General features: G+C 38.7%; 1 protein-coding gene across 4 annotated transcripts in view; it reads left to right on the top strand.

Moving 5' to 3' along the window:
• The window catches only part of LARGE1 (LARGE xylosyl- and glucuronyltransferase 1), a 285,687-nt gene that overhangs the window by 135,301 nt on the left and 137,080 nt on the right, over positions 1 to 13,306 (top strand). For all 4 annotated transcript variants that reach the window (XR_010886140.1, XR_010886141.1, XR_010886139.1 and 1 more), the window contains 2 exons: positions 6,133 to 6,434; positions 12,671 to 12,753. Coding sequence is in view for 1 of the 4 variants with exons in the window: in XM_067309055.1 (XP_067165156.1) it covers positions 6,133 to 6,434; positions 12,671 to 12,753 (385 nt within the window). In the remaining 3 variants the exon portion in view is untranslated. The remainder of the gene's footprint in view (positions 1 to 6,132; positions 6,435 to 12,670; positions 12,754 to 13,306) is intronic.

Raw genomic sequence — 13,306 nt, 5'->3', positions numbered from 1 at the left:
ATTCAAGTATTACAGTGATGAGCATCACAGGCCAATGAGGAAATAAAGAAGTCTCTTTTCAGAGCAGGGTAGGAGTGGTCACAAACTGAATTGTGAGGCTAAAACAAGCCATTTAACAGCTGTGAGCACCATCCATCCTGTGCACTCAGTGATGCCAAGGTTCTTTGGGAAAAAGTGTTGATCACATAACTAGTGATCCTGTCATCAGGCACATGGGAATGACAGTGAAGACTGAACAGGCAAATATCATTCTCACATACTTCTGAGTGTTTGACTTTGCAAACCTGATGTTTTGTTGGCATAGGTTTTTGCATGCGATGCATGTAATTTCCAAATCCACTAATTGTAAATGGATATTTTGTTCAGAGGAATGACAGTGGAAGGGGGTGTCCCTGTAGATGAGCAACAGGGAATAATGTGATGCTTTAAGTAAAGCTGGCCTACAGTGGAGCTGAACGGTTCATGTGTGGAGCCTCAGTTTAATAAAACATGTTAGCATGTGCTTAAGTGAACACTTAAAGGATATGTCTTAATAAATTGCTGGTTCAAAACCTGAATTCAGTCCAAGGCATAGAAATTAGCTGACAGTTGATTTGTGTCTCTTGTGAAAACACTCTCTTTTTACCCAGGAACATGTAATTTAGTATGTATGTTATTGGTGCCAAATCTTGAGAAGGGTTTGAGCTTAATACTGATGGAAGCAGCTTTCCTGTCAGAGCTGAGTAAACTTGCCTGGGCAATATGGGAAGGCTTGGATGTCATTACCTGTGCTGTCTCTATCTAGTGGGCAGAAGTCTTTAGTGTCCTCACTACAATGTCATTCAATAGCACAACTTTCTTTTACTGAAACTTGGCAACATAAGCTCAGAACTGCCTCATGAGGCTCCCTCACGTGAAGATGAGGAAGTTCTGTGTTCAGAGATCAGATCTCTGAAGTAAATTGCTTAGACTGTACTCTACTGTTAAGATGGTTATTTGGGCAAGGTTTTCTATTTCCGGCTGTGATCATGCCGGAGTGATTTATAAGCAGCTGTAGCAAAAAAAAATTCCTTGGTGAGTGTGGGAATAGGAATCTTGGGATGCCTTAGGACCTACCTGTGGAGGCATACATCTTAATATGCCAAACTCTTAACAAAAAGGACTTCATTCTTAGCAGCCCGTATAACCAGTGTCTACCACAGCATCCAGCTGAGCGAAAGTACACAGAGTACTAAGGTGGTAGCTGATTAAAGCTGAGCTAGAGCTCCAAAAGAAAAGGAACGGTTTACATGCTTACACAGAGCTTTTATGTCCCCATATCCCTGACTGCAGTTGTCTTATTTTTCTTTTCCCTTTGGGTCCTTGGAGTTCTCTACAATATTCTTTATGGGAAAAAAAATAGCAGTGGAATGAACTTCAAATGATTTTGCTCATGGCCTTAATGCAGGAAATTCATGAGGATGGTTGCCTGCTATACTAGTTCTTTCTACAGAATGTCAGCTTTTGGTTAAAATTGTTACCTCAAAGGGTGCACTGATAATGTGAATTTTCAAATGTGAACAAATGTGATATGGAGTGGTGTTTTCTTGCATCTGCAGTCAGACAGACTGAAATATTATCTGTGAGCAGCATGACTTCCTCTTATCTCAGAGGCAGCCTAGAGTTCACCATCATCAGTTAATTCATTATAAAAGCATTACACACTATTAGGCAGGGAACAAATAATAGCTAAAGCACATAGAAACCTCTAGACCTTGTACAGATGCCAAAAAAAAGCAGGCTTCACTTAAGGTAGTAAATGAAATTAAGAAATGTAGAAAATTAAGGGAAAAAATGCCCCAAACTTGCTACATAAAGTTCCCTGCCTCAGTTAGCTCCTAACTTTTAATCATTTGAGTTCAGATCAGAATCATCTAAGAAACTCAGGATCCCTGCTTCTGCACTTTTCTTCTCCTCTGAATCTTTCTCCCTCATCCAGACCTGCAGTTAATCTGTGTCTAAACCATGCTTTCTCTGTGACTCTTCTCTCAGCAAGCTTCTGATGCCTTTGGGTCCTTTTCAGGACTCTCACATCTCCAAATTTGATAAGTACAAAACTAGGGTGCTTGGTGTTAATGCTTATCCTTTAGATTTTGCCCATAAGAAAACTCCACTGCTCCAATTCCCTTCCTATCAGATAAATTGTGCTGGATTGCTTTCCCTAGACTTTATGTTCCAAAGTCTTAAGGTGCTCTGCTTGACTAGGAGACAGTAAGGTTTAATGACATCCCTTGCCTTAGAAGACAGACAACTCTACATACACAGGAGCATTCAGAAAGCCACAGAATTCATACCTTGCATGTCGTTAAATTCTCAGAATTGTTGGCCCTACTGTGATGATAAGTCATTGGTTGCTGTCTGCCATGAAATAATTGCTCAAGTTTTTATGTTTAGGTTTTGGTTTGTAGGCAGTGAAAATTTGCAGATCATTTTTATTTCTTTGGTACAGTTTTATCAGCAAAGAAAGTCTGAGGTAAAAGGCTTGACACAGGTATAAAAAATACTAAGTCTGAGACTACCAAAGCCCAAAAATAGAGCAATAACCCCAAATGAAGAATAAAAAAAATAGCTTTATTATTATTTATTGCAGCATTCAAAAGTGTACAACTTGCTTCAGAGCACAGCACTGTTCCTTGTGCTCTTCCCTGGGAGATCTTTCGGACCAAAGTCACACAGACCTCATTACATGTTATGTTATTTTATTTTGATTTAGATTAGATAAAAAGTGCCCGGCTATCAGCCCAGAGCACTCTGCCAGTTACTTAAAACTATAAAACTCAAGTACAATGCCATCAGTTTAACTCTTCTATCAAGCAGCTTACAGTCAATCAAATACTAGACTTCCCATACAGTAGTCCACTTATTTTTTCTTCAAAGAGCAAGTGAAACACACAGTCCTTGCATTGCCCTGAAAACTGATCTGAAGCAAATCAGGGTGGCATGGATTGGTGTTTATCCACTAGGCAGTAGCTCCCGAGAGGCATTTTGCCACAACTGTACGTTCACTGAACTCGAAGTCTCTTCATATGTCTAGTCTGGTAATGGGACTTAATTCAAATAGTACCTTGCCACCAGCCTTTGCAACCTCAGGTGTGCAAAGATTATGAGCCATTCTCAAAAATCAAGACAAAAATTATTTGCCTTCCAAGTCTGAAAGTCAAACTGGGTTCACTTTTATCTTTTATACTTCTGTTTCAAATGGGTCCTGTAATTGTCACATTATCATTTGCATCAAGGAGTTGGGGTCTTATGGAAGTATCCAATATATCAAGGTACCTGAGAGTAATCACCAATATTAGTAACAAAACAGTACTTGTCCAGCTGTAGGAACCCTGGTCATCTCAGAAAACGTCTTGGACTTAGCACTTTTTAACAAAATGTGCAAAACAACACATTTCGAGTACTTATGTACTTCAGATCAAGAGGCTAGCTGGCTCTATGATTCCTTGTATGATTCCACTACTGCCTTTTACATACCAGCACAAACACATATTAATGAGAAGGCAGAGGGGAGTTTAGTGGCATTTAGTGCTAAGGCTGCATAAATGGTGAGCTGCTCCCTTTAGCTGCTAGAACTTTCAGTCTAAAGCAGTCAGGTGGCATTTTCTTCATTCAGTTCTTTTCTCAGACTATATTGTCTCTTATAAAGGTTAAATAGAAACAATTCAACTGTCTTCATGAATAAAGCTACAATTGGTCAAATGTACAAAGTTACATCTTTTTTGTTACTTTTGAATTCTGGCAAAGCAGCATGCACAACCAACTGATTTATGCCCTTAGAATAACTTTAGAGATGTCTCCTTTTTTTCCACATTTTGAAATTCTGATGAATGTTGTTCTGAGGTTTACTTCCATTTCTTGTTACCTTTAAGAATTGATATTTCGTCAGTATTTTTTTTTTCTGGCAATTATCTGAGAATGTGGCAGAATCTAATGACAAGAATAAGAAGAGATAAGTAACATCTGTGTCATACTGGATATTCCCCAAGCAAGGAGTTAGGATTGCTAGTGAAGTCTTTGACTAGGTTTGCATTGTAATTGTAGATCTGATGATAACACAGGTTCATTGTTGTGTGGGTAAGGAAGGGTGCTGCTTTTCACTTTATCTGAGAACATGCATGCAATGCAGTCTTGCTGTCCAGTAAGATGACTGCAACATAAGCACATCCAAACAAATTTAAGTCCTGCTAGTTTTGGTATCAGCAGCTGAGAAACAACTACAGCCTCCGAGTGCAGACTAGCTACACAGCTAAGTACTCAGGATTTCTCGAGTGGACTTATACAGTCCATGCCAGAGTCCGTGCAGTCACAATTTCAGTTTTATGCCTTCTAAGCTGGTTGCCTATAAAGATAATATTTCAGTAGCTCAATAGTTCATTGTACTTCTGATCACAGCATGGATCTGTCTTTAATGTTGACATTTCTCTACTGTTGCAACCATGATTTTCAATCTTTTCAAGTCTGTCATTTTATTTTTAATAACTGTTTATTTGAGGATACAAGTTCCCAAATATCAGTGACCAAACTTCAGAATCTGTCCTAAGACATTTTTCAAGCTCAGATTTATCTGTTAGTCTTAATGATGGTAAAAATAATAAATTAGAGAATTTTGGGGGAAGAAGGTCTGCAAGCAAATGTATTCGATCCAAGTGTGGATTAAAAACAGATTAGCTATTTATATAGATAATAGGATGTGTGTGCACCTGTGTGACACGCAGCAACGGAAATTTGAAATGAGCTGTTTTGTATCTGTTTTTTCATAAACTCAGTTTAAAGGACTACACACCAGTCATGTAAATAAGAAACAATGGAAGAAAACAAGCAATGAACAGGTCTTTATAGCAGGGAAATAATTCGAGTCAGAGGATGAGAAATGTACTTGTTAAGGAGAACTGCTAAACAATAACTGCATGATTTCTGTGTTTTCTAAACCACTCGAGCTGGTGTTTGTTTGATAAAGCCAAAGTGACTCTGTGCAGTGGAAAAATTATTAAATAGCAAACCTTTTCAATACATGCAGGTAGAAAGTTATTTCTGAGAAATACCTTGGTATAAGACATTCACATACCATCTTTACTGTAATGGAATGCCTTGCTAATTACAACACTATGGATAACTCTTACTGTCTGCTTTGCTGTGTTTCCGCTTGATTTTAATTGAGCATTTTTGAACAGTAGATTAATTTGTGTTTTTTACCACCTTTTAAGCATTTGTATTAAATATACATATAGCCTTGTTAAAATCACGTGAAAATATGTCTCCGTTGACAAAATATCGGCTGTATCTGTATTTGCTCTCTTATGGTGGCAATAATGTATTTTGAATTGGTGGTAGAACTGCTTCCAATTGTCATCTTTTGGGTTATAAACTTTGATTTCAGGTTAATAATCTTTTTTATCCATTATATTTAAGTCATTTTTAATACTGTTTTGAACAAAGAAGGTACCTTTTGAAACTGTGAAAATTGAATGTTTTGTATTTGTGGAATATAACCTTTCATTTAAAGGTGCTAAATTGAACTGTTTAATTTTTTTCAAAATTCCCATATTGTCTTTTTCAGCCAAAATACTTTGCAAATTTGACCCCCACAGGTATTAAATGTTTCTATCCTTCTGAACCTTTCATTTCTCAGCAAGCATATAATACTGGGTTGCTGAATAAAGACCATCTGCTCCTCACATGTGAATCAGCTGGGTCTACTGTTTGACACAAAATGGTAACCGAAATTCTGTAGCTTGACTGTGGAGAAAATAGGGAATAGGAAAATTATTATGTCTTACATGCGTTTCTAAAATACATTTAACTATATATTAATTGTCCTTGAATTAAATCCTTCTCTTCTTGACTGTCTTCCCAGACCAGAGCCTGGCAAGCAGCTCAATGCAGAACAAAAGAAACATAAGCTTATCTTTTAGTGCGGTTTTGAAATTAGTGGGACCTGAAGCTCCTAGAACTTCAGCATTTGTCCAAAGTTTAGCATATTCTTAACCATTTTCTTGAAGTTCCTGGTCCATATAAAATTTGGTTGTATTCCAAATACATCCCTGCATCACAATGCCAATATTGAAGAGAAACACAACTTGAATTATATTCTAAAAGAAGCATCTCTTGCAGATGGGAAGCCAGTGTCGCTGTCTCCAGTTGAATCACAGCCCCACAGTCCTCGTTACACAGCTTCGAGCCAGCGGGAGCGTGAGAGCTTGGAAGTCCGCATGAGGGAGGTGGAGGAGGAGAACCGTGCGCTTCGCAAGCAGCTCAGCCTGGCACAGAGCCGAAGCCCCTCACACCATCATGGCAACCACTCCAAAACATACTCCATGGAAGAGGGGACAGGTGACAGCGAGAGCCTGCGGGCTGGCATTGTGGCAGGGAACAGCTCCGAATGTGGGCAGCAACCAGCAGTGGAAAAATGTGAGGTAAATAAAAAAAAAATCTGCCGGAAACAGTATGACAGATTTGATCCTTCAAAGACATTGCAGATCCCTGTCTCCCACCCCTGTAAAAGCTTCTGCTATGTTCATAGCCTCTTAAGGACTGATGGGCACTACTCTTTAGATAATTTTTAATTATTCTTTTTCTATGTTTTTTCTTTAGAAATACTTGAATGTCTTTTTCAGTTATGGACAGTTGTTTTTTTCTTTTTCATTCTTATGTGCCTGAATCTGGTGTAAAAATCAAAGCTGTGTCCCAAGATGACTTCAGTACAGCTGTGAGTTTATAGACCTGTGGCAAACTGACCTTGTGTGTTTCTAAACAAAATGAAGGTGGCACAGTGCTTTTAAAAGCCTTATTCTCTTGTTTGTGCATCTCTTCTAGAACAGTTTATTATCAATTGAATCATGGCTGTGAAACCTGCTTGTGCTTTTGAATCACTTTTCCGTAGTGTGTCTTGATTCTGTTGTGGAACCACCTGCTCTGTTAGCTGTGGCATGTCTCTTGCCAGAGAGATGTTGTTAGCTGCAAAAAATGGAGATCTGTTTTTAAGAAGGTGTTAGGGGGTTGTTTAGGTTAGTTTTTTCCCCCATTTTATGCCAATAGTTTTATGGATGTTGTCCAGCTATTTGGTAGTCAGGCATTTGAATGATACAGTTATTCCAAAAACGTATAGGTCAAAACCAGAAAGTGTTGCGTAAAAGCCTTGTGTCAATCCTAAGTGGTGAAGATATGAAAAATAACTTCCTCCAGCTTATTTTTGCAAAGAGGTTAGTACCATATTACCTTTTATCTTTCTTTGTGCTGCTGGGAAGATAAAAGTTGAAAGAAAGTGAGTGTGAATGAAAAAGAATTCCTAATTATCTCTTCAGATAAAGATAATGGACAAATACCAAATATTGCTTAAAAATGAATTACAGTTTTCCAGTTCTGGACATCTTTGTCTGGTACTGTAGAAAAAAGTGCCAACATTACTTTAAGGTGAAGGAAAGGGAGGAGTCTGTTTTTCATTTTCCTCCTGATAATGAGGGTCTGTTTTTTCTGCCTGTGAGCATTTTAGCATTACATTTAATAAGAGAAGGTTCAGTCCATCAGTAAACAAACCTCACTTCCCCCTTATTATCATGCCAAGCAGTGATGAGCTGAATCTCAGTTCTGGGATGTTCAATATGCCAGCCAATTTGGGCCACAAAAATAGCAACTTAAAGGAGGAATAGTTTAAGTGGCCTTTCAGATTACAATGCCTTTTGCCAATAAATTTACTTGCTCAGTGGGGTTTAGCATTGTGCTGGAGGCAATGGTTATATAAAACATGTAAACTCACTTTGTTTGCCATCCCTCTATCTTACCGCACAGTATTTTGATAACGAAATAGCTTTTTCTTCTTTTTCTTAAGGAATTCACTCAATAATTCAGTAATAGCAATGGAAGTTAAAATTAAACTTCCTTATCAGATTTGCCAGAGGTCTCATCGTTTATCCTGTTATTGTAGATTCTGGTTTCATGTTTGTGTGAGAGCGGTATCTTGACTCCACTCCCCTGTTTTCAGTGGTTGAGAGTTGTAAACTAAATCTTTTCAAGCTCTGACCCTGGAATATATTATAGCAAGAGTCAAAGACTTGGGTAGAAAGAGACAAAGTCTTGAGAAGAAGACTGGGGCTCTGAGGGAGATGAAAAGTTCTAGGGATAGATCGTTTATTTCAATGAGGCAGTTCTTTGAGGTTTACTGAAATTAGCACTTCTCTTATAATTGAACATTAAATCTCTGATAAAGCATAATCTGTGTGATAATATTTATGATCTATATCAAAAAATAGTTCGGGGATTCATTGTATTCCAGCCACCACTTCCTACTGTGTTGCATTGCAGGAGAGTTCTTCTGATGCTGTAATATCGACCAGCATTATATTGCAAGAAAAAAAATAGAGTTCCGGTCAAGGACCTTCTCTCTGGAGGGAAAAGATCCCTGTGTCATGCCTTCCCAGCAGGAGACAATTTTAACACAAGCTGTGAAAGTATAAGAGTAGACGTTATACAGATGTGGGTGCAAATAGCAGGCTTCAGAAGAAGACCATAATGTTGATGGAAGCTAACAGAACTATGTGATTCTTTCTTATGATGCTTTCCCCCTATCTTTCCAGCTTGTGCCTCCATAAACTGGGTGTTTAGTTTGAATTAAGGATGCATTTATAAATATTCTAAAAAGAGTTAATATATTAGAAAATAGTCAATTAGCAGTATACCATCTAGCAGATTAGCAGAATATTTATAAAAGTTTGCAGCATTTTTACAGGCTTTTTTGTTTTGTTATTATTCTCAGCAGTGTTGCTTAATATGTTTAGTGTGTAGTGCTTCAAAGTCACAAAAAAAAGGGCTCCACCAACTTAAGCACTGTGTAAACACAAAAAAGCAGATAACACCTGCCGCAGGGAACCATTTGTAGCTTATTTATATGCTTGTAACATGCTTTTAATATCTCTTAATCAAATTCTGAAATTATTTATAAAGGATTAAGAAGTAATTGCAATAGAATGCCTGGTTAGTACTACTGGAAAATTACTGAAGTATGAAACACTTTACCAACTATTATTTTTAGCTATAAAAGCCAATTAGAGTTTGTTAAGCTTAATATTTCACCCTTCCAAAAAGTTGCCTGAGGAGACAAAAGATAACATCTGTTTTATCTAGGCACCTTTATACTCCTCCTCATCATGGGATCTGAAGACCTGTTCTTCATGTATTTTTGGATACTTTTCTCCCATTAAAATCACTCCAGAATGAGCTTAGATGAAATTTTGCTTTCAGAAACAGTTTTCCTGGTCTATAATGGCTACAGTAATAATTTCTAAACCATGTTAAAATGGACCTGAGTATTATTTAATCTCCTTTTCCTAAAGAATGTTAGCTTCTTTAAATACCTTTCAGTATCTGGGCTTGAATGCCCCCCAAACTATTTAAAATCAAAAATAGTTATCATTGTGTCCCTGACCTCCAACCTATCTGAGGAACAGTCTGATTAACTTCTGCATTGCTTTGGTTACCTATTCATACACGTATGTAAAAGTGAATGGGAGACAAGTGAATTAAGAAAACAGAGAAAGAATATTGGACTATTATTCACTGAGTTCTGAAAGCAAGATGTATCAACATTTGATCTTCTGCTGCAGTGAGTTCCATTGTCTAAATGCAGATCCTATGCAAGGCCTACATCCAGACTTCTTGCAACATCTGCTGATGATGAACATGTTTATCATTCAAGTTAAAAAGAGCATTGTAGGAGAATGATGGTGAAAGAGCAATGGACGCTTTCAAGGAGCTCAGTTCAGTCCCATAGTGACTTCTGAATATCCAGGCCAGAGTTTTGTAACTAGAATTATCACTGATTCTAAACAGTGAGGAGCTAGTGTAGCATGCAGAGCTTTGGTGTGAGATGTTTGGAGACACATGGTGAACTAAGCAGACAGACTGCTGCATTTTGTTGAAGATGGAACATTTTGGGGCTATGTGGCTTTACTCCTAGATGTTAGTTGCAGTAACTGAGTCCAGAGGTTGTGAATGCTTGAGTCATAGTGGCCAATTCTGATGGGATTAGGATACAATCTTCTAGCCAGCTGCAGAAGGAAAATGAGGAATATCAGAGGGCTTTGAGGTTGCTGACTCATTTTGTAATTTGAAAGCAGGTGCTTCTAGTAGTGTACTCAGGAGGATGCAAGTTCTTTGAAGTGCTTCCTTCTTCCAGCCAGCATTGCCATGTCTTGCCAGGATTTGGCTACAGCCAGCTGCTCGCCATCCAAACATGGAATTGGGACAAATATGCAGAAAACTGAAGATAATGCTGTTTTAATAAGGGTACAAAAGTCTGCAGATAGTTCAGGTTGTTGACCTCATGTTGCCTCATCAGTTTTCCCATGGATTTTGCTCAATGGTTAAACAACGAGGGAGAGAAAAGTGAATCAGGAAAAAGGGAGGAATAGACTGTCTTGCAGCATACTGCAGGCAAAAGCTTTGGAAGAATAGGACTGAGTTTCCATTCTCTTTGAGGACCATTGTTCTTTCCTATAGCTGATCATAGGCAGGAATAGAAGTGATAAATAGTATCAAACACCACAGAGAGGCTGAGCAGAAGATATCTGGATTCCTTTGTCTCTGAACTGGAAGAAGACATTCAGCAGAGCAGCAAGTGCTGTCTTCACACTGTGCCCTGGCTGAAAGACAATGGTACCTGCTAAAGCACACCAAGGAAAACATACTGTCAATTTTGAAACAAATTGATTTAGGAAAGGGAAAACAGATGTGGGCAAGTCCCTGTCAGAATAAACTTTCTGGTTTGGGGGGGGAGCGGTGAAGTAGAGGGCAAGACTATAAGGAAAACCGTTCTGTCAAGTATAGATAGTATAAAATGAGGTTGATAGTGATATGACAGTGATATTCTGTCAAAACCTATAAAATATTTATGTCTGATCCATTGTATCCAGATGAAGTGTTTAAAGTAGAATGAAACCATTCTCAGCTAAGTTGATTTAATTGGCATTGGAGTGAAGGTTCTTAGATCTTCCAAAAGCCTGAGAAAGCCTGGGAGGCAACCAGAGAGAAAGCGGTGCATGCAGTGTCAGGAAACTGTGTGCCCACAGGACGCCTGCCCCTATGTATGATACAAACTACTGCTGTAATTACAGTCATTAATAAGGGTAGCCTCTCTTCTCCTCTGTTTTTGTCACAAGAGAATAACACAGAAACAATTTCTGCAATGTGCTGAGCATGCTCAACTCTCATTGATTTTAACATGAGTTTAAAGTGCTGAATACCTCACAGCATTGCTCCCAAAATGTATTGCAGTATCATTTCTTTCTCACGCCTCTCTGGACAGACAGGTTGCCTTATTAATTCAAGTCCTCTGAAAACTTCAGGTCTTTCCAGCTTGTGAGGCATACTAGGCTTGGAGGCAGCTGCGATGTTCATGTGGGGAATGCACAATGGAGCAACCGCTTGGCCATTGTATGATTCATATTGTGCCCTGTACAAGGCAGTGTTAATGGATGGGACTACGGACTCTTTACATGTCCCCAACACATGCCACCCTCTGTGTAAATTTGCTCCTGTTACAAGCCAGACTTTGGGAATCTGTGACTATGTGAAGAGGCAGAATTCCTTATTTGTTCTCTGCTTAGTGGGCTTTCTGCAGAAAATCAGAGCTACGTGGGAGAAGCTAGCTAGCCAAGCTTCAAATGGAAGTCAAATGAGGCTTCCCTGCAGTTTCACAGCTGTGTCCTTGATCACAGCTTTGTGCTGCCAGCATGGTGAACTCTCCCTCGTTTCTATGACTGTTAAGAAACAGAAAAGTATGGAAGCTGAAGTCTAAATCTGCTGAAATTAATTTTCTTTTCTCCCAGGGAATAGCAGTGGCTAATTCTAAAACCAGAGAAGAGTAACTTAACATCATTTTTCAAATTATTACTTACAACCTTAATCATAATGACTAGTAGCACCTTTCATTTTTCCCTTCCCTCTTGAACACATGAGTAAATCTTCACCTCAGATTAAAAGAGAGAAGGCACAGAATAAGGGAAAATTGTGGTGGGGGATGGGGAATTGTATTTAACTTCACATTAACACTGCCCAGTACAGCCCATGCTACTAGTCACAGGCAGGAAAGAGACCACCTGGCTTCACAGCTACTGTCCTGTCTTATCACCAAGATGCACCCAACCCTGGGCAAAACAATTGTCCCACTCATGCTCTTGTCCATCAGAGCTTCCTCACTCTCTCTTTAACAGCTATCCCTAGGATTGAAATGACGCAGAGTTTCTAAGAGCGTATCCGCTTATAATTAACCAAGATATTTTTAAACTTCGGTTCAGAAGGTTAAACAGTGTCTTTGTGTTTGCATACTCAGAATTTTGTGTCATTAATGGGTGTGTGTTTGTGTATATGCACGCACACACACATATGCTCTTAGCTAATAAATGCAATTCTGTTCAGACATCTGATGTAATTTAGAGCCAGTAATGACTTTGGAATGATGATGGTGTTATAACTCAATTAAGATGTTTTTAACAAACTGCCTCAAGTGGGCTGCAAACAGCTGCAAACACCCACTACAAATCTTTGACAATTGCCGCATTAAATAATAGCACTGTCATATATGTGTTCTCTTTAATGAATGATAGAATGCAGGAGCAGGCTTAAATTTTTGCTTTTTTTTGTTCCTTTTCTCCCACAGACCATCCACGTTGCCATTGTTTGTGCAGGGTACAATGCCAGTCGGGATGTTGTCACACTTGTCAAGTCCGTCTTATTTCACAGGTAAAGGTAGCTTTCATTTGTTATATATTGTATATCTGATTATGGCTAAATTAGCTCTTGCTACATTTACCCTCTTACTTGAAAAGAAAGTCAGATTCCCTTTCCCGGTTGCTTTTTCTTTGAAGGGAAAGAAGCATGAAATTTATGACCTCTAGAAATAGCTCCACCTGAGTAAAAATTTCTGCAGTGAACGCTAGGGATCCAATATCCAGCTGCTACACCTGTTGCATTTTGGGAATAGGGGCTACACCTATCTGTATTGTAAAGTATCTGCCTGCTCCTGAATTTTGTAAAATAATAATAGTAATAGCAGTATTATATTCATTTAGCCTCATTCTGGGACCAGTTTATGGCAGAGGTGTAGATAGTAATTTGAAAGCCATACACATAAATATACACAGGTTACCTGACTATCCCAGCTTCCCATTTAGACCTTTATTTTCCAAGGTAAACCTGTTCCTATGGTCACTATTACTTCCGTAAAGTCAGTTTGTCTGTTCTGACTTTGGAAGGGCCACTTGGAGCCCCTCACAGGAGTTCACAACCTGGTTTT

Source organism: Apteryx mantelli, chromosome 1 (genome assembly GCF_036417845.1).
Source record: "Apteryx mantelli isolate bAptMan1 chromosome 1, bAptMan1.hap1, whole genome shotgun sequence".
NCBI lineage: Eukaryota > Metazoa > Chordata > Aves > Apterygiformes > Apterygidae > Apteryx > Apteryx mantelli.
This window is presented reverse-complemented; position numbering and strand designations above follow the sequence as displayed.